Consider the following 20,707-nt stretch of genomic DNA (forward strand, 5'->3'; position numbering starts at 1 on the left):
CCCCGCGCCGGGCCCCCCCCCGGCGGCGCCGCCGCGCGGCGGCGGGCCGCGCCCCCCCCCCCGCAGGACACTCCCCTCGGGGAGGCTCTGCACTATTGCCCTCTGGTCCTTTATCTTACCCAACCGATGAGATCCCTGACGATATTCCTTTAGGGTTTTCTTTTCTTTTCACATTACAAAAGCTTATCAGGCTGTTATGTCATTTTCTGGGACTTACTTTTTTTTTAATTGAGGTAAAATTCACATTACAAAAAAATTAACCTTTTTAACGCGTATAGTTCAGTGGCACTTAGTGCACTCACAACAGTGTCATGGGAGACTCGACTCTGCCACACGAGGCTACGTGGCTAAGATTCACCCACACAGCTACACGTCCCTACAGTTCATTCATTTTGACCTGCGTGACATCCTATGTCTGCGGCCCAGCACGGAAACCTGGAGTCTCTCAGGGACAAAATCTGCAGGGGAACTGCAGCCCTGTAGAGTGTGTGCTGCCCGTCTTCCAGCAGCGGCCCAAACGGATTTACCCGTTTACCTTCTCTCACCAGCAGCGCAGGCAAACACCCTGTTGGAGCCACCACCTCTCCCGCTACTGACGCTGCCCACAACTCACTTTCTGCCAACCAGTGTGGATCTTGTGGGCTAGGTCCCCACCCCCCTGATCGCCATCCCCCCCGATTACTGGCCAAACTTGTTTTCCCCTTTATGACAACGCCTTCATGTCCCTTGTCCGTGGACTGAGTTGCCTGCAACTCTCATACTAATCAGAAGAGCATCATCCTTTGTAAATTACAAACGTGACAAATATCTCCTCTCAGCTGCAACTTGCTTCTGCACTTTTACAAATACACTTTTTAATACACAGTGGCTCTTCATCTCAATGAAGTTAAATTTGCTATCCTTTCCTTTTCCAGAGAACGTCTTTGGGGTTATTAAATCTTCCTGCTCCAGGACCAGCAGTACCTTCATACTTTTCATTAAGCTTTTTTCTCACCTGGTCCATTTTCAGTGGGTCCCTGTGTATTGCTTGAGGCAGGATCTATTTTGTGGTTATTCTTCCCACCAGGACAGCCACTTATCCAACCAGCCCTTCCTGTCCCCAGCGGCCAGCCACGGCACCACTGGAAGGTCCCCCTGCCTGACACAGCTGCACCCACACAGTGTGCCACAAGCTGGCTTGTGTCGAAAGACCTCAGGACCCGGGTGAACAAGCTTGTGTCTCACGGTTATTGAACAGGAGGAACAGATCCTATGGCAGATAGCACGAAAACAAATTGATGTTCAAGAACTTCCCGAGAACGGAAACGGACGCCCGGTTATTCCGGGGAGCCCTGGCACTTTCATTCGAAGAACATCTTACTTTTCAGAACTGAAGCCAGGAGTGCAGCTGTCCTCACAAAGCCACCTACGAACTGAGAGAAGGTCCCTGCTAGCAAGCGGGAAATGTGATCGAAAATGTTCTGTCTCTGGTGCTTACATACCTTAACAGGAGCAGAGAAGAAAGAGCTGAGCACACGGACTCAATTGCCTGCTCTGCCGTATGATGTCAAGGAAGTTTTTTCAGCCTCTCTGAACCACAGCCATCTCACCAGTAACGTGGCAAAAGGTGAGTACCCACCTGAAAAGGCTATCATAGGAAGAACGAACTTGGGTAAAGTAAGCCAGGTGCTTAGCACAATGTCCACCACATTGTAAGCAATGTGTGTTACTGTGAAAACACAGTTATTCACACAATCTACAACTGTTCATCCCTAGATGAAGACAACTTACTGTCCCATCAAAGTGCTCTGCCTCTAGGTTTATTTTACATTTCCACTACCACTAATTCCGTTCTCACTTAAAATGTTTATGACGTGCCTCCTATATACCAGGCACGACCAACTAGAAACTAGGAATAGAGCAGCGGGTGAGACAAAGTCCCTGAGGGAGAGAAAGGTCATCAGGTGGGCAGGCCCTAAAGACAGAACGGTTGGGGAAGACCACAGGCCGAGAGCGGACAGCGGACACTGGTCTGAACGATGGGAGGCCCACGCGGTGACGGAAACGACAGGGGAGCACGTTCAGCAGAGTCACACGAAGCACAAAGTCTCATTCGAGAACCAGAAGGAGCCGTGGGGCTGGGGCAGAGCGAGTGGAAAGTTCTCCAAGACAAAGGAAAGGTGGGCCGAGGCCGGTGCTATTCAGCAGGCCAGGAAGCTGGCGGCAGAGAGGATCCAATGAGACCCCGACCAGGCAGCGAGGAAGAGACGACACTGAAACGTGTGGCCGCTTGAGTGGACGAAGGGAACGAGAGCGAGAGGAGATGGGGCTGAGAGATGATCGGGAACTCTGGAGTTGGCTCCAGGTGTGACGAGGTGCTACTGGAAGCTTCTGCAGGAGTGAGTTTCACACTCCACTGGATGCTTGTGTTTTTAAAGACTCTTGAGCAAACCCCGTAAGCTCTACCTTAAAAAAAAATCGCCCTACAACCGCTTCTCACTCCATCACTACTCCCCCAGGCCACCTGCTTTTAGGATTTTTGCCTGGGCTACGGCAATAACTGGTTTATGGGTTCCCTGTGTCTCTCCTATTAACGTGTGAATTTGACGCCAAAGGCAGGTCTACAGAGAGAAGGAAGAGGAAAAGAGGTCACTGGAGCAGTCCAAAATTTAAATGCTGGCCAGAGGACAGAATGTTTTTGCTTTATACATTCTGAGAAGTGTCTTCAGGGGCCCATCTGTTTCTGTAGTGATTCTTGTAGAACAAGCCTTTTATTATTATGTAGTTGCCCTCCACATCCCTATTAATGCTTTTCTGTCTTCAAACTTTGTTCATAGGATATGAATAAAACAATACCAATCCCCCTGCCCCCCTTCTCCCACCTAGTTAGCAGGAAGGGAAATTCTTTCTTTTCTACCCACCCACCCACCCACCCATCTAAATGAGGTGGAAGAGAACAGAATGGCACTGGATGAAAATCTGAGACCTCGGCGTACTAGTGAGGTTGGGTACGATTTTGTGAAGCACATACGGAGACCTACGTGTACGTGGTTCTGAGACACACACACGTGTTTGTGCTGCATCTTAAGGTAAAATGTTTCTTTCCGTGAGTCACATGAAAATGTCTTGAATATCACTGTGTTAGGTGTGTCATAAAGAGCAGAGAGCTGGACTGTATTTGTAATCACACCCTAACAGGTTCCGACCACTCACTCCTAGTCTACTTGACCTTCTGAAGTCTAGTCTGTGATTTCCCTTCACCCTACTTTCCTGTCTTTCTTCCTCCACCTTTTCTTGCCTCCTTTCGATTATGGAGTTTCTCAATACCTACTCACCCACCTACCTGCTACGTTATACGATCTACTTCTAATGTTTTATGGTTGCCCTAATATACAATTTTATTTTTAACATTTTTATATATAATTTTAAAACCCGGCTGACAGAGCCTTAATTCTGATCACCTTTCTTCTGACATATGGGTTCGACTATCTGGGTTTTACTTTTTTCATATAAAAAATCAGATTTTACCACTTTATGTGTTTTCAGAGCCAAAGCTTATCTGTATCTACCCGATTTCTTTTCTAGCACTCCTTCTTCCAACCGAAACCCTCCTTCAGAGACCATTTTCCCTTCTCCCGAGTGTATTTATAGGAGGTTCCTTTGCTGGTATAGTCTCTGCGGAAAGCATCACTGTCATCCTGCTCTTGAATGGTCACTGGATCTGACAAAAAATACAGGTTGCCGGTGACTTCTTCTCCCCACTTTGCACAGATCACTGCTGTGGAGAACTGTGAATGTGTCCCTGGTTGCTTTAGCATCATCTCTTTTTTTTCCTTTGTACACGACTTGACTATAATCCACCAAAGTGTAGATCTATTTTTTTAACCGTGTTTGGGGTTTTGCATTAATCCTGGTTCTGATGACTCATGTTATTTGCCAATTCCAGAAAATTCTCAGCCATAATCTCTTTGGGAGTATTTCTTCCTCCTCAGTCTTTTTATCTCCTCCTGGAGCCCCTGTCAGAAATGGGTCTGCCTCCTCAGTTTTCGTGTCGTGCCATTTCCTTTCATATTCTCTACCTGTTCATCTCCCCGTGCTATCTTTTGGGCAAATTTTCTCAGATCCGTGTTTCTGTTGACCAATTTTTCACCTACATCTAACTTGCTATTTTAACCACCCAGTGGTTTCCAGAACTCGAGTTTGGTTCTTTTTCAAATCTACTTGGTTCTCCGTAATAGGCTCCTGTTCCTTACTGACGCCCTAAGTCCTGCCTCCTCTGACGTGAGCACCGACAGGCGGCAGGAAGCCTGGTCCTCCCGAAACACCCACAGGGATCACCTGTGCCTCCAACCCATCTCCTCGTCTCCTCTCCTCCCCCCACCATCCACGCACCTTCACCGATCTTAGTGGCCTCACTACCACTCGGAGTTAAGGTTACAGTTAAGGCTGGGTTCACTTTAAAAGCCTGCACTGGGAAGTCAGCTAAATTCAAGTCAAAGCTGTATCCGGAGCTCTCTCTGCAGGTGGAACTCAAATCGAGTCTGTTACCTATCTCCCCTGTCTTTACCTCCTAAGGTCTGTGGAGAGCTATGAGAAATAAACATTTTACGAACTGCAAATGTACAGACTATAAAGAGCACACCGTGGGCCTGGTGCCAGGCTGCGGCAGCCACTCCCGTCAGCATCAGGTTCAGCACTCACTGCGTTCGGTGAAGTTCTACCTCGCCCAGTCTTTGAGGGTTCAGGCTCCACGGAACAGAGTAGTGCCCACTCAACTTTACTTGAAATTAGGCCAAGTAAACTGGCTTAAAAGAACAGAAACAGAGCTTGTCAATTCAGATGCTTGCACTCGACACAACATTTGACCGAGCACTAGGGACATCATGATGATGAAGTACATCTCCGACGTGTCGGTACAGGAAGGCAACGGAATTATGTTCAATAAAAATACCTGCAGGGATTTGTAACTAACTTTTAGGTATTCGTAGCTTTTACACACTTATTGGACTGACTGGCTGAATAATGGAGGTCAGATCTTTGCTAGCCATCGATGTAACCCCACCAAACTGCATTATCGTGGGCTATCTTGTTAGCTCGGTCGGTTCCGGCTATTTGAAAAACCTGAAAACACAAGGATATTTCTTTGGTAAACTGTAGCTAGGATGAGATTTTTTTCGACTAGAGATTATTAACCTAAACATATTTGTTTTTCATTTAAAATGTCTCCTCCAAACAACTCAGGTTGTCGGACTGAAAGTGACCGGCACTGAACCCCCCCCCCTCCCCCACCCCGATCCATAACCGCCTTTACTCCCACAGCAGCATCCACAAAATGAAGGCGCCTGTGGAAGGAGCCCATCTTTGCAAGTTATACTTCTCTCAAATAAAGTGTATTACATGTACAATTTCCTACTAACAAGCTGCTTTGCGTAACAGTGGAAAAAATTACTAGGAGAGAACACAGAGAACTCTTTAATTCACTTTGAATCACGTCCGTTTCGCTCAGGTCCGTCCAAGTCACGAACATCAAATGTGCACCCACTCTTTTTGGGGGAGCTTGTGGGTTACCGGGCCCCGTGGAGCAAGCCATGCCGCCCACCAGTGAGGTGATCAGGTGCACACGAAGTCCTGCTGCACGAGAGGATGCAGACAGGACGGAAAGGAAAAGAACAGGGGGCGGAGTTCTCAGAGCTGAGGCTGACCCAAAACAGACCCGACGGGAGAAGCGTGACCGGCCCCAGGCCGTCCCCACAGAGCCCAAAGTCCATAGTGCCACAAAGACAGACTGAACAGAGATCTAGGAGAGGTCGCTGGTTAATTATTACCAGCCAGTTTTATTTCGACAGGAGTCGTGATTACAAGCAGTATGGAAATTAAGCAAAGACATTCACCCTCTCGTGTGTGATTTAATATGCAAAACAAATCAAGCGTGAGTCACACCAAAGTAGGGACGCGATCTTACTTCCACTCCTCTGGTGGGTGTGCAAGTTCATACTTCTCCCTCACATTGGAGACACCCATATCCAAATGGAGCCAGTGAACCTCCTCTGACCGCAGGTGACTGAGACGAAATCCATAGCAGGCCACGTGCTTTACTTTGTGACTGTCCACTATCTTCTGAATGATGCCCTAAAACATACCCCCCACAAAAACGACTGTTATAAACAAAAAAAAAACTGTAGGCTAAAAATTAATGCAATGTTCATTTGTTTTAGTTAGTTACCAGAAATCTTTGGTAAAAGAGTATCAAGTTAAATAAGTCATTTAATTTTTCTTAGGAATCTTGTTTCTCAAATAGTATTTTTATGAACAAGGAAAGTTTTGAAAAATCACAAAAAGAGACTCTTCCGTTTTCTTCAGTGATAAACAAGGCATGGAAACTTAAAATACATTTCTGCAGCTCTAGTTCTGCTCGGGGGGGGGGGGGGGGCGCAAACCTGACAATGTGTCCCACCCACCCTCTGGGTGTGACTGCTGATAACTAGGCCCGAGGACGGGTTCCACTTTCTGAGCCCAGGACGGCATACTGCTCTAGACCAGATGCAACCTAATGTCATTTCTTAAGAAACACATTTAAGGACATATGACGAAGGCCACATTTCTGACAATACCGATGATATCTGTGAAGTTATTCAAAATTGGGCCTACCCGATCTGCTACCGACCTCTCAAAGAGCCGCTGAAACCTAACACTCCATGACTTCAGACAGGAAGGCTGCCCAAAGATGAAGCTTATCCTAAACTAGGGAAAGGGAGGGGGCAGCCCGAGTCTTGCCCTGTACCCGCACAGTGTGGAAGTCCACGTGTACACGTTTGAACATGGACGGCACGCGTGGGAACGTAACAAGAGGCCATGTGCTGCCCCCACACGAGGGTGTGCTAATCACAGCCCACTGCGATCCTCTCAGTGCTCCAGGCCACTCACAGTTAATGTTGAATGATGCCGACATTAACGTGAAAATCACTGGTCGAGAAAATCAGCATGGTTTTTAAAGATTAGCAATTAACGGAAGGTATCACACTACTTACAACATGAGACACATCTTCAAAGTTCCTACACACGCTAAGCGTTTCTATATTAAAGCATGATGCTGTTGACAATACAAATAAGGATGTTCCTATCCCTACTCACGAGAAGACAAAATGAACACACACTATATGCAAAACCCATCAAGGACGCAGTGCGTCCACACCAAAGGCAACAGGTGGCACCTGTCCGTGGCCAGGCTCCCGGGAGAAGGTTGTGTATCAGGCACGGGAGAATGGTAGGGAGGAGGAAACGTGTCATCGGGGAGAAAGCATGCACAGAGGCCTGGGCTGGAGGTCGCTCCATAAAGAAGACACACTCTCTGGGGACAGGAAGACCGCGTGCAGCCTAAAGAACTCTGGACAAAACTGCAAGAGGCAAAAATGTCCTTCCTGGCTTTCGGATTCAAGGCCTGGAGTTTGTGATGGGGCCACCGTGAAGGACGCTGCCGCCTGTGCTGCCAGGGGTGCCCAGCCGAGGGGGCAGCAGGAGCCGAAATCCAGCCGGCCCTCTGGTCGGCACATCTTGCGCTCAGGGTGGGACATCGGCTTCCAGCAGTTCTCTCAGAGGCAACTTCTTCAGCTTCCCCTTGCCGACACACGAGTCCCTGCTGCACAGGACGGGAGCTGGCGCCTCTTTCAAATTCCCACAAAGGCGCTTTGTGTCCCGGTCCCGGCTCTGCCCATTTGCTACCAAGGGCACAGCGACACCAGCTGCCCTCTCTAAGGCTCAGGTTTAGCACGTCCTCTCGTCAGTCCGCGGCAGCTCGCTGCTACCAGATTCCAGAGCTACTGCTCTCCTGTTAGGGCCCTGGTTCAGGTTCCTCTCTGTTCCCAACCATCTGTCTCGGCAGGTCTATCCTTCCCCTCCAGACACACGCCGGTTCCTACCGCTGTTTGTGCCATCAACCCTAGGGAGAGATCCCGCCCTCCCTGGGCGCCTTCCCTGACGAGCCCCAGCAAAGGTTACCCTGGCGACCTATCAGGAAACCGGGCACACGGGCATCCACCTGCAGGGAGGCCAGCGTGGACACACCTAGTCCAGAAGTGTGGAGCCCAGGGCACAAGCCGGCTCCCAATCTGGAGTTTTACGGGACAGACGCAATTTCAGCCCATTCACTCGATCACACTACCTGAAGACACCCAGAATGACTTCCGGTTTGCTTCTGTGTAACGAAGAGCTCCCATCCCGTAGGACCTCCACCCTAAACAAGTTGTAGCCTTCACTTTCCACTAAGAAAATTAAAAGCAATAAACACACAGACACTTCTATTTCATGTTTTGCTTTTTTATTATGCTCCCATATTGTGTTCTATCCTATTTCTCTAGAACTCCTGTAAATCTCATCGCGGACTCAGTCTGAATGTCAGCCAAGGTTAGGAATATAAAAGGACTTACACATTTGATGCTCAGTACCTACACTCAGTAACTTAGATAATTTTGAGAACCAAACATCTGGTTCTGGATAACTGAAAAACAACTTTTAGAACTAAGCATTTAGTAACGAATGCACACTCAGAAAAACCTACCCTGCTACCATATGGAAATGTATGCATATATTATTTCTGGAAAACATGTATTTAGAAAAGTGACTGTCTCAAGGGAGATAACAGGACAAGGATTTGTAATATACCCCTAACGGCAGCTGAATTAAATTTAAATTTCTCATCCTGACTTTGATGTCCCATGACAATCCTATCCACACTTCACTACTTTGAAAAGGCCGTTTGCTCATCGGTATCCTATCCCAGAACTTGGAAATACGTAACGTTCCTGATTAATTCTCACATTAGATATTCACAGGAAAAGAATTCTTCTTAAGGATGAAAATAAAAGAAGCCAGTGTCTGTACTGTGCTTCTATCTTATCAGAAACATACAGCACTCAGCAGACAGAGCCATTCTACTACTGGTGGGTAGTTCTTGTGGGTTCCCCAGCTCTGGGGGGTCAGGGGGAGTGGACATGCAAACAATATTGCTGTGAACGTGCTTGAAGCTGGCATCACACACGTGCAAAACAACACCCAGAAACAGACGCCCTGGGTCAAAAGCTACGTAACGTGTGACATCTGGTAAGTACGGACAAACTGTCAACCAGTGAAACTATATCAATTATACTTGGCACATAACATTAGAGACTGTCCTTCACCTCATGCCGATGCTGGATGAAATCAATCTTGAATGTTTATCAGTGTGATGGACCACAAAAGGTGGGGGACATTTCACTGCTGTCCTTGATTACACACTAGTGAGATGAGTCTGTGGTTTCATTTCTAAAAGTTCTTTTTACGATTTTGCCGGGTTCAACCTGGTCACCTACCTATCTTTTGGACAGTGTTCTGGAAAGAAGCAATGACCTTTCCACTGGTTGAAAGAAGTCCTGCAGACCTTCCTTCATGTTCATTCACTCATGAATGTTCGTTCCCTCCCTGGATCAGTGAGCATGTGTGCACCTAGTCCGCATGGCAGCAGCACTACAATGATGGATACGACAGAACCCTTGCCTCCAAAGCCGTAGTCTAGGAGGGAGGTGCTGGACACATGCATGAGAGTGGCCTGTCCAGTGTGCGGGGAACTGGCTACATGTCTAGCTGTCTCCCCACTGTCATTTGCAAGACCTCTATCACAAGAGGAGAGATCTAAAGCCACACACACTGTTCTTACCAGCGCACTTCACTTCCTGCCAGGAGTCACCAAGTGCAATCATCACTGCTGATTTGTTTGTTACAATGCGGTTATTTTTCTGTGTCTCTCTTTCAGATGCTCTTTACCTCAAGGAAACCAACTGTTCTCTGTGCTCTGTCCTCTGATCCCACCTGCACGGGAGGAGCCTCACTGTCATTCAGTTACCTCAAACAAGGTGCGGGGATCCGAATCCTGCTCTCCAACAGCACTACCTTCCTCCTGTTGGTTCAGCGCTCACCCAGAAGTCGGCCCCAAAGTCCCCCGAGACAAAGCACACCTGTGTCCATCTACTCCCTACTACGGCCATAACAACCACCACAAACTTCCGAGCTTAAGATAGCACAAATGCTAGCTTCTCAGTTCTGTAAAATCCTAAGTCCGAAATGGGAATCCCTGGGCTAAAATCAAGGTGTCAGCAGGGATGCACTGCTTTCTGGAAGCTCCAGGCTGGCCTTGTTCAGCTGCTAGAGGCCCCTCCGTGCATGTTCAAAGCCAGCAGGGTTGCGTCCGACCCTTTTACTGCAGCCCCCTCCCTCTGACCACAGCCAAAAAAAGGTCTGCAGCTCATCATCTCCCCATCTCAAGGTCCTTAGTGTGGGTCACATCTTCCAAGTCCATTCTGCCAAGGAAGGTCCCATATGCCCAGGTTCTGGGGATTAGGACATGGATACCTTTTGGGGCTATTATTCTGACCACCACAATCACCATCTCTAAGGTTCCGTGACAGAGAATTCTTTCTCGTGCTCTTGCCGTCTCATACTCTTCTTTACGTTGCTTCTGACTCTGTTTCTTTCTTATGGTTTTTTTTTTTCCAGTTTCTTCCTAGATGAGACTATTCCATTAAAGAAATGTTCACGTTTTAAATACATATTCACCTGATCCTCTGTCAGAGAAAGCTGACATTTGAGACACACACGAAGCATCAGTGACGACACTTGACAATAAACACTGGAGACCACAGGACTACTGCACGCAGAGCCCTTCCGACAACCATCTGTGGCTGAGCTCAGGGAAGACGGCCTACAGGGCACCTTCCCCACAGCCGCTGGCGTTCTGAGCACAGCGCAGTGGCTCACAGAGCTCGTAACTGCTGCCAACTCACAGAATCCCAAACTGTCCCTGTGCTTTCCACTCCGATCAGAAAGCTGATTTTAAATTGATCAGAATGGGGGCGCCTGGGTGGCTCAGTCGGTTGAGCGTCCAACTTCGGCTCAGGTCACGATCTCGCGGTTCGTGGGTTCAAGCCCCGCATCGGGCTCTGTGCCGATGGCTCGGAACCTAGAGCCTGCTTCGGATTCTGTGTCTCCCTCTCTCTCTGCCCCTCCCCCACTCAGGCTCTGTCTCTCTCTTTCTCTCTCTCAAAAGTAAATAAACGTTAAAAAAAATTGATCAGAATATTTCTTTCTACCGTTATTCTTCCCACTACCAGTGTGGTTACAATAATTAGTCCTACTCCAACCAAGGATATTCCGCATTTAGCAAAGTACAGGACTGAGTTTATTGCGTTTGTTTACTCTTGCAGATTCAGGTAACTGAGTGGCTCAGGACGAGTACTGGGACCTCAGAGTGTGCTAGGTAGCTAGAAAAGTGCACCGAGCCCTTTAGTAAACTTTAAGACACTCTGCACATAACAACAATATTGTCCAACAACTCAGCCGCTACTTAATCTGTACTTGTCTAGATTTGGTGTCTGGGTACAAAATGCATTGTTGCAGGCCCTGTGATTTAAAGAAAATAGTAATAAGGTAGGAATGAAGATTTGCTAGAAGTATCAGTAAGGCTAGGTATGGTTTTGGATGGGTGTAATCTCTCAGTTTCTTTCACGGTTATTAGTCCACTACTTTCTACTCCTGCCACCAGTTTTCCTAACTTTATTTCTGTCAGAAGTACTCCATTTCACCTAGGATTTCATGTAGTCATTCAAAAGGGAATCCATCAAGTACATGCTGTGTGCCCAGTAGGCCCTGCTGAAGACACAGGTGATGAGACCACGGAGCATTAAGACCCCGGGCTTACAGTCTAGGGGAAGAAAACAGAGAATAAGAGAGCAAACAAATCAAGAAACAAGACAATCTCAGTAAGGAGAAAGCATGTGAAGAAAACAACAAAATAGGGTGATGGGCAATGGAAAAGGTGGAGGAGAGGGAGCATTCTTGAGCTGGGAGACAGAGTGAGGACAATCACCGGAAGTAAGGTAACAACGGGTAACAAGGAGCCAGATCCCATAGGCCCTTGTACGGCCTACACTGAAGGAATCTGGCCTTCCTCTGAGAGAAATGGGGAGCTGCTGGAGGTTTTGAGCAAATTACTGATTAGAAGATAGGCCTGTTAGAGAAACAGTCCGGGAAGCAGAAAGTCAAAGGGAATGAGCCGGAGGACAGAAGGCCATGGGGCAGAACAGGGAGAGGGAAGAGTTAGAGGCTTTTAAAGGACCTGAACGTTCACCCTAAATGAGACAGGAAGCCCAGGGAAGGTTCCGTGCAGGACTGACGTGCTCTGGCTTTCATTTCAATGGGATCACCTGGCTGCTGGCTCATGAACAGACTGAGGGGGCCCCAGGGGACGGCGGGGTGTCGGGAGGCCATGTGGCGACGCACATGGAAACAGTGGTGGCTCCAAGAAGACGTGCAGTAGACGCCATAGGAACTGGGCGGATCCTGGGTGTATTTGGGAAAACGTGTGGACAGAAGAAGCTGACATTCTGGACGTCAGGTGTAAGCAAAGGAGGAATAACAGATGATTCCAAGGGACCAAGTCACTGAAGGAAGGGGAGCCCCTAGACGGACTCATGGATGGTTCTCTTGGCGTCAGAAGCGTGAAGATGGAGAACAGGGGCACGCGCAGCCGGGTGGCACTCAGGTCCTAAGGTCAGAGGGAGAGCAGTCAGAACGGGGCATGGGGGTGGGAAAGGCAGAGCTGCTTAAACCCTGGTCAAGGCCTGAGGAGACCATGAAAACGCAGGGGAGGAGCAAGGGGGCGGCGTGCAGGCCGCCGCCCACGTCCCTACAGCACTTTTTCCTGGGTTCACGGGTCTTCATGCCCCGTTATGTCTCCCGACTGTCTCCTCAAAGACAGCCTGTGGTATCAACGCTCCCTTCATTCCATGTCTTCATGATCGGTGCTTCGTCTGGAAAACTTCCGAGGTACGAGTCCCCTCCCTGCACCCTCAGAAGATGCTGTTCCAGTGCCGTCCTGCATCCAGCATTGCTGATGAGAAGTCCGTTAAGTGTCATTCTTTTCTCCAAGTAGGGGACTCCTCTGGTAGGATATGGAATTTTCTACACACCCTTATCATCCTGACATACCACTACAATGTTTCTAGATGACCAATCTTATTCAATACAGGCCAGCATGGATTAACCTTGACTCTTCTGGGCTGACCCCACACTGAGCTCCAGAGTCGCCTGGAACATGCTCTTGGCACAGAGCCCCAACTACAGCCAAGGTAAGCGACGTCTGCACCCGTGGGCTGCTGGTTATGCAGGGGCGGGATGCATCAGCCTGCCAGCACCGTTCAGTGACCATGACTGGGCTACGACTGGCACTTGACTTTGGTGGTGCCTGAGGCTGATGGTGATGCAGACAGAGCACGCCCACACGCCCGTCTCACAGACTCCCCACAAGGGGGCTCTGGCCTCCTCACACTCAGGTGCTGCCACAGGGGCTGGGGACGGCCTGGTTGTGTCCCAGGCCCCGAGGCCTGCCCCCGAGGCCTGCAAGTGCCTCCAAAAAGGAGCCTCTACTGTTGCCGTTCTGTACTCTGCCTATAACTTGATGGGCTCCTACGGGTCCTGTCAACCACCAAACATGTAAACTAATTAAAGTGTAATTAGCACATACATGTAAAAGGAGTAAAATGTATTAACTGCAGCATGAGAAATAATGACTTATGATAAGAATCCAGGATTTTCCTGGTAAAAATAAACCTTTCAACTCCTCCAAAGGTGGTATTCTTCTGAGTCAAGCAGTCTGTCTGATAATCACTTCCTACAGAGCACAACCATCTAGCAGAAATACAATGGAAGCTCCCTAAGTTATTTTTCAATGTTTAAAAAAAGGTAAAAGAGATGGGTTGTTGCAATTTTACTATTTGTATTTTATTGAACCTACTGGGTCAAGAACATTATCCTTTCAACAGGCAGTCAGAACAGATTACTGATGATACTTTACATTCTTTTTTCACACTAAATCTTTGAAATCTTGCAGTTTCTACTTCCAGAACATCAGCTCAGACTAGCTACATTCAAGTGTTCAATTGCTGTAGATGTCTAGTGTATCAGGCAGTGCAGCAACAGAGGGTCTGAGGCTAATTATTCGGTTACTTCGGACCACAGTGGGCTGTGTCTTTTCCGAAAATGGATGGTCTGGCTTCCTCTTTGCTACCATTATTAAATGGTCTGTTTGCTTCTGCCAAGTGCCTACACTTCCACTCCTAACTCATCCCCCCACCCCATTTCTGTTGTAGGTCATCAGGCTTCAAATGCTGCCACGTTCCTTCCACTGCGCTCCTGCCTAGCAATATATGCCGGTCCCTTTGTAACGGTCCTCCGTCTGGTGCTTCTCGGGGAGAAAGATGCCATAGGCACGTTCCGCAGTACTATGTTCTTCACTTGTGCAAATCCACCAATCAACTAATAACTCTGCATTTTCAAACGTCACAGCCTTAAATAAAAGTGGGTTATGAATAACAGCCACCTTCCATCACAGGAAAAGCTGCAGTGAACCGATGCCAATTGAGATTTCTTCGCCTCAAGTTGAAAATCATCAACTAATGAGAGTTACTAAATTTCAAAACATTTATCACCTACTAAGAAATAAAACAACCTGGTTTTCAGCCACATGGATTTGCCGGCACTGATCTTCATAGAAGTTCAACAAATATGTTCTCATAACTCAGGTATGTGAATCTGGTTTAAATTTTTCTTCACAATATAAACGTTTTGATGTCTGGTAAATTTGTAACATTGGCTAACGGCTTGACATGTGCCCAGTGATCCCTGGTTCTCTCCTTGATCTTAATCCTCTTGTGTGCGGTACATTTGATACTAAAATACCTCTGTCACGGAGCCCTTCCAAGGTGCATTTTCAGATATAACCAATCTTGAACATTTGCTAAATGTCTGGTCAAATTCACATCTCTGAAAGGCTCCCCTCCTGTACAAATGCTGTGAAGTTTACTAACAAGGCTGATGGAATGCTTTAAGAAATGTCCTCGTTCACCATAACTGAAGTTCACAAAGACTAGAACACCTACGAAGAGCCTTCTCATAAAAGTGACGTGAGCATACATTGTACGCTTTCTCTCCAGTATGAATAGTGCTATTAAGGTAGAGCACTGGCTGCCAGACTTCCTGCCAAGTGACTGTGTTTACGAGCTTAAATGTTAAACAAAACTACAGGAGAACTAGAAAAAGCCATCAAGCTCCGTAAGAAGTTTGTAACAAGAGACTATTTTATTTCAATTATCGCACATGAATAGACGTTAATACATATTTAAATACTGAACGAATTCTTCTCCTCTGAATAATTAGTCCATTTGAATAGTCAGTATTGCAATGTTACAGAGGTAACAGAAAATTACATAGAATTCAAATGTAGTACTATACCCTTAAATCTAAATTCTACCAATTCCTTTAACTTGCTTAAAAATAGTTCATGCGTATGAGTTAAAGAGTAGAAAATTAACTGGCTTCGTTATTACAAAAAGATAGGGGAGAAAAAAGATCTATCTGTTCATCCTGGCCCTGGACACCGTCCCCCTTAACGACGGGCAGGGAGTAAGTTGAGGGGAAGGAAGGAGGAGAAGGGTTCTGTAACACTTGGCCCAAGCGAGCGCTTCCTGAAAATCGACGTCCTGGACTCAGTGTTCTGCGATCACAGTGCTACCCTCTCGGTCCTCCCTGTCGGCACCCTTTGCCTCCGAAGGCGCCTCTCCCTGCTCTCGCCCACGGTGCTCTGCTCACCGACGCCCACGCTACCTCCTACGCTCAGCTACACGCAGGCTTCCTCGCCACTAGGAGCCCTGGGAAGTGCACCCCGCACGGGACAGCAACCGAGGCCGTGGGTGTCTCCCCAGTAGGACGGAAGCTGTACAAGCAGGGGCCCTTTCGATCCCAAAGCTGTGACAAGGGTCCGGTCTGTAGAACCTATCAGTTTTCGAAGAGTCTATCCTATTTTGAGTCATGCAGATACCTTCTAGGAACTAATTTATTTCCTAACTATTAGAGTTTATTTTCATTGCTTTGTTCTCTTATATCCTGACGAGTTAAGAAAAAAAAAATAGAGAAAAATGCCACGTCAATGGCATTATATGAATAATATATGGTTCAGTTATTATGTTCCTACGAAATTTTACAATTAAAACTCTGGTCACATATTAACTGCATAAATATTATAAAGAAAAAGGTAACATCTCTGTAATGTGAGAAAAAAATTATCTTTTTTTTTGGTATGTGCCGTTAACGTCTGTGCCTATCTAACCTGCCATTTACACGGAGGATGTGTTCTAGGAAGACACACTTACCCTGACATCAGTAGCATCTCCGTGCCTGATAATACTGGCCCAAGTGGCTGGCTCGCTGCTGTTCTCAAAATAATGAAAGACCTTCAACACTCGCTCCATTGCCCCGGGGGAACGTTCCACTCCGGTACCCAGATGGGTCTTGGTACTCGAATTTGGGGTGTGATTCAAGTTTGGGTCAAGGTAAGCAGCTGCCATTATTTTGCTTGGTGCTATGTATCTGTCATAATCTGCAAGAGAAAAAGAATCATCAGCGTACAATTCTTGAGACCTATTAAAATGTGGTTAAAATCAATGAAAACGTGATATGCTGATCCTTACGTTAACAACACCGTTCTCCGTTCTTCCCCTGTGGTGTGTTATATGCCCGAGGTGAGCGTCAGGAGAACGGAGGCCTGGTCTACCAAAATAATCATTGTATTCGCCCACACCCAGGGCACTACCTAATTCACAGTGGCAGAATAAATATCTGTTAAATTTGTATTAACAGATTAAAAGGCCAGGGGTCCTAGTTCAGCTCTGTCAAAAATTCACTGTTATCTATAAACAGGTTAAGTTTCTACCTATAACGGTTAAGTTACCCTGTTTACAGATAACACGTTTGTAAATGTATCATCTTTTTAAAATCACAGCCTTTAAATCTGTGGGGAAATCTCATAAGAAAGCCAAATATGTTAATTTTACTGCCTACTTTTGAAACCTTTTACGTGAGATACAAGTTCTTTCTTCACATGATAAAAATTCAACAAGAAGTCACTACGTGTACTAGGCACTGGTGATGAAAACCCCTCGGTCAAAGCCAGGTTGTCCCGTGTTAGCCAGTCCCTCAGCAGGAGAGTCAGACAGGTCACAACTGAGAACAAAACTAAACCAGAAAGTAAACAAATAAATGTCTGCTGGTGTGACAGGAGGACTTCCATTTGAATGTGAGGGAATAGCTTGGCCAAGACTAACACTCCCACTGAGAAAACTCAGATAAGTCACATTAAAAACCAGCCCAAACAATAGCTGGGAGTCTGAGACACCGTGAGGCAACCAGGACAGCAGGGGACACAGATGGAGACATGAAGAGATGACTTGTCAAAGGGCATATGCCAATTCTGGGCCTTCAAGAGCGTGAAGATCAACAAAGAGCCACGGATGGGAGAAACCAGCCGGGCTTTTGACAGTGAGAGACCCAGTTATGAGCACGGGGCCCCCAGGACTCTGGTGAGCAGGACAGAGTGGAGAACTGAGTCACACACTTTGCTAGTTGTCCCCTAAGACAGTCACCAGTCCCGAAACTAAGCCCAGAGGGAGCCGGCAGCAGCTGAGCGAAGCTGAAGGTCGGCAGCAGGGGCCAGGAGTCCACCCGGTTATCCCCTCCCAACCTCGGTCCGGTACAGAGGACATGACCAGCGTGACCAGTAACGTCAGTCTAACCAGCAGAAAGCACTACGCCCCAGCACAGTTCACCTCTGCACGGGGAGTACCCACTAAATACGCACGTGAGGCATTCGCTAAAACTGACCCCAAGCCAGGTGAAAGAGTAAGGTTCAAGAAATACCAAAGGACTAAATTATTCAGAGTATATTCCGTGGCTAGCGTTAAGCTCGACAACAACAAAATAACTATAAAATCCCCGACTGACTGGAAATGAAGCAATGTATTTCAAGTAACCCATTAGCCAAAGAGGAACTCAAAGTATTTTGAATTCGAGGCTACGATTAAAAGAAAGATCAACACTACATGTAGACAGAGCTGTGCTTAGATTAAAATCTATGCTTTTTCTTTTTCTTTTTAAGAGTTTTATTTTTAAGTAATCTCTACACCCAACATGGGGCTTGAACTCACAACCCTGAGATCAAGAGTCACATGCTCTACCAACTGAGCCACTCAGGCACCCCTAAAACCTATACTTTTAAATGCATATATCAGAAATGAAGACTGGAAATTAAGTATCTAAATCCATATATCACAATACAATTTAGAAGTCAAACAAAATCAAGGTTGTTTTGAAAATAAATAAATAAATAAATAAATAAATAAATAAAGCAACTGACAGCATCCAACAAGCCTGATCAAGGGAAGGAGAGAAGGAGAAAACTAACAATACTGATGATGAAGCACAACAGAAGGAGAAGGTCGAGAGTAAGAGGTAATAACACAGTACGAGATATTAGGAAGAGAGTACCGTGAACGACTTCATGCCATGGAATACGAGAGTCGAGACGCACACACAGCTCTTTGCAAAGTGCAGCTCAAGCCGTAGAAAGTGCTGCGGTACAAAACCCAAAACAGAAATACAAAGTCTAAATAGACCTATTCCGTTAAAAATGGTCAACTTGTGATTAAAATTCTTCCCACAAAGGAATATTTGAATTCTTCCAACAAGTTAAGGAAGAATATTAATCTGACACAACTTCTTCCACTGAACAAATAGGGAACATATCCCAAGCTATTTTATGAGACCAGCAAAACAGTGATAGAAAACCAGACAAGGACAATAAGGGAAGGGGCACAACTCAGTCTCACTTATAAACACAGGTGCAAAAATCTTAACAAAATAGTAGCAAATTTAAGCATTCCATATTTAAACATAGCATATTATGACCAAAAGGGATTCATTAAAGGGATACAAAGGTGGCTTAATATTCATTGTTAACAACAGCAAAAGCTGGAAGCGGACAGACAATCTGTGGTCCAGCCAGACAATGCAGTGTTATTCAGGGCTAAAGAGAAGTGAGCTACCAAACCATGAAAAGACTTGGAGGGACCTTAAATGCATATTACCAGTGACAGAAGCCGATCATACTGCACGATTCCAACTACATGCCAACCACAGAGACAGTAAAATGGTCAGTGGATGCAGAGCCGGGGGGGGGGGGGGGGACAGGGATGAACAGGCAGAACACAGACAATTTTCAGGGCAGGGAGAAGAGTATGACTGTTAGTGACCGATACCTGTCATGACACACCTGTCCAAACTCACATCATTATGCCACCAAGAGGAAACCCTAAGGTAAACTATGGACTCTGGGTGATCCTGATGTGTCCGTGTAGGCTTGTCCACTGTAACACATGTACCACTCTGGGGGTAGGGGGGGATGCTGGTAACGTGGGAAGCTATGCATGTACCAGGGCAGGGGGCACACGGGAACTCTCTGTACCTTCCCCTCGATTCTGTCGTAAACCTAAAACTGCTCTTAAAAAACGGTCTTAATTTTTTAAAAAGGCAATCAATTAATTCATCATATTTCAGAAATGAGAAGAACCATAGTTGTCTTAACATATGCAAAAAAAAACATCTGGAAAGTTTACCAACCACTCATGATAAAAACTCTTAGCAAAGTAAGAAAAGAAAGAAACTTCCTTGATCTGATGGAGAGTATCTGCACTAAAAAATGAAATACTCGCGGGAAAGAGCCCCCTGCTGGGCCTCCACAAATAAGTAAGGCCACGGACACCCACCACACCGCTTCTGACTGACATCATTCTGGAAGTCCTATTAGCCAGGTTCCATGGGCGAAAAGGGAAGTTAAACACCGGGTGAGAAGCAAGGAATAAAAGTATCATTATTCACAGACTGCATGATTATGTATGAAAAAAATCTGTAAGAACATACAGAGAAACTACTGGAATTAATGAATGAATATAGCAAGGTTGCTGGACGATCCAACAAAATCAACTACACTTCGGATTGCTAGAGCAATCTCTTTTGCTCCCCAAACTAGACAGTAAGGATGACTAAACACAGTACCAACTGATTCCTGGAGGAAACACTACATCTCCAGAGTGCTCAGAAGAGCTGACACTCTAGCGATGAAAATCACTACTCCTAATACTCAGTGTGTCAAGGGAGAAGAAGCCGCACCAAAAACACTACACAAATATACTCCTATGGCCCCAAATCAATAGCAATATCCTTCATAAGTCCTTAAGGAGTTGGCCAGAACATGTTTAAAAAGAGAAACCACTGCTCTATGACCTGAGCAAAGCACTTCACGACAGAATGTGATTTTGTTTTACAGTTTAGTTCTTTCATCTGTTTGTCAAAAATCCTATTTGTGCTATGAAGTCTCAAATTGGCAACATTTCCACCATCAAGCCTTCCGTGACTCTTCTAGACAGTTCTGTATCAGATTGTGTTAACCACCACCCACCTCCCCTACTGGTGGCATTCATGTTTGTCTTTTTGTGGGTCTTGAGGATTCTGAGATCTTGGCATCGAGGCCACCTCTCTGGCGGTCACAAAGCCACAAAAAGTCACAAGACTTTGGTTTAGTCAGCGTGAGGGATGGTCTCCACCGTGGAATGAGAAGTCCCAAGAGAGGCTTTTGGCGACACTGACTATTCTGTTTCCCACAACTGACAGTTCCCTGTGTTGTCTGTGCTCCCGTGGTTGTTTTTCACCCACGGCTAAAGCTGTACAGCCGGGGCTGCCAGTCTCTGCGTCTCTAAATGAAAAAAGCCCTTCACCAAGTCAGCACAGAGACGCACACCCTGCGGGGTTCGGCAAC

At 46.5% G+C, this 20,707-nt stretch overlaps 1 protein-coding gene and 1 long non-coding RNA gene across 29 annotated transcripts in view; one reads left to right on the forward strand and one right to left on the reverse strand.

The window, feature by feature from the left end:
- Nucleotides 1–10,614, forward strand: part of LOC121043040 (uncharacterized) — a 12,009-nt gene extending 1,395 nt beyond the window's left edge. Inside the window, exons 2-3 of the long non-coding RNA XR_005796658.1 lie at nt 9,764–9,863; nt 10,504–10,614. This is a non-coding gene — a long non-coding RNA (uncharacterized LOC121043040). The remainder of the gene's footprint in view (nt 1–9,763; nt 9,864–10,503) is intronic.
- Nucleotides 1–20,707, reverse strand: part of PTK2 (protein tyrosine kinase 2) — a 261,143-nt gene that overhangs the window by 152,634 nt on the left and 87,802 nt on the right. For 26 of the 28 annotated variants that reach the window (XM_040494532.1, XM_040494512.1, XM_040494533.1 and 23 more), the window contains 2 exons: nt 16,212–16,438; nt 5,942–6,108 (listed from right to left, as the gene is read on the reverse strand). In XM_040494532.1, coding sequence (XP_040350466.1) covers nt 5,942–6,108; nt 16,212–16,438 — 394 coding nt within the window. Of the gene's footprint in view, nt 1–5,941; nt 6,109–16,211; nt 16,439–20,316; nt 20,321–20,707 lie in introns of those variants that run through there. The other 2 variants (XM_040494527.1, XM_040494530.1) reach the window with 2 other exon arrangements.

Source organism: Herpailurus yagouaroundi, unplaced genomic scaffold (assembly GCF_014898765.1).
Source record: "Herpailurus yagouaroundi ecotype Mexico unplaced genomic scaffold, PumYag 186, whole genome shotgun sequence".
NCBI classification, from domain to species: Eukaryota; Metazoa; Chordata; class Mammalia; order Carnivora; family Felidae; genus Herpailurus; species Herpailurus yagouaroundi.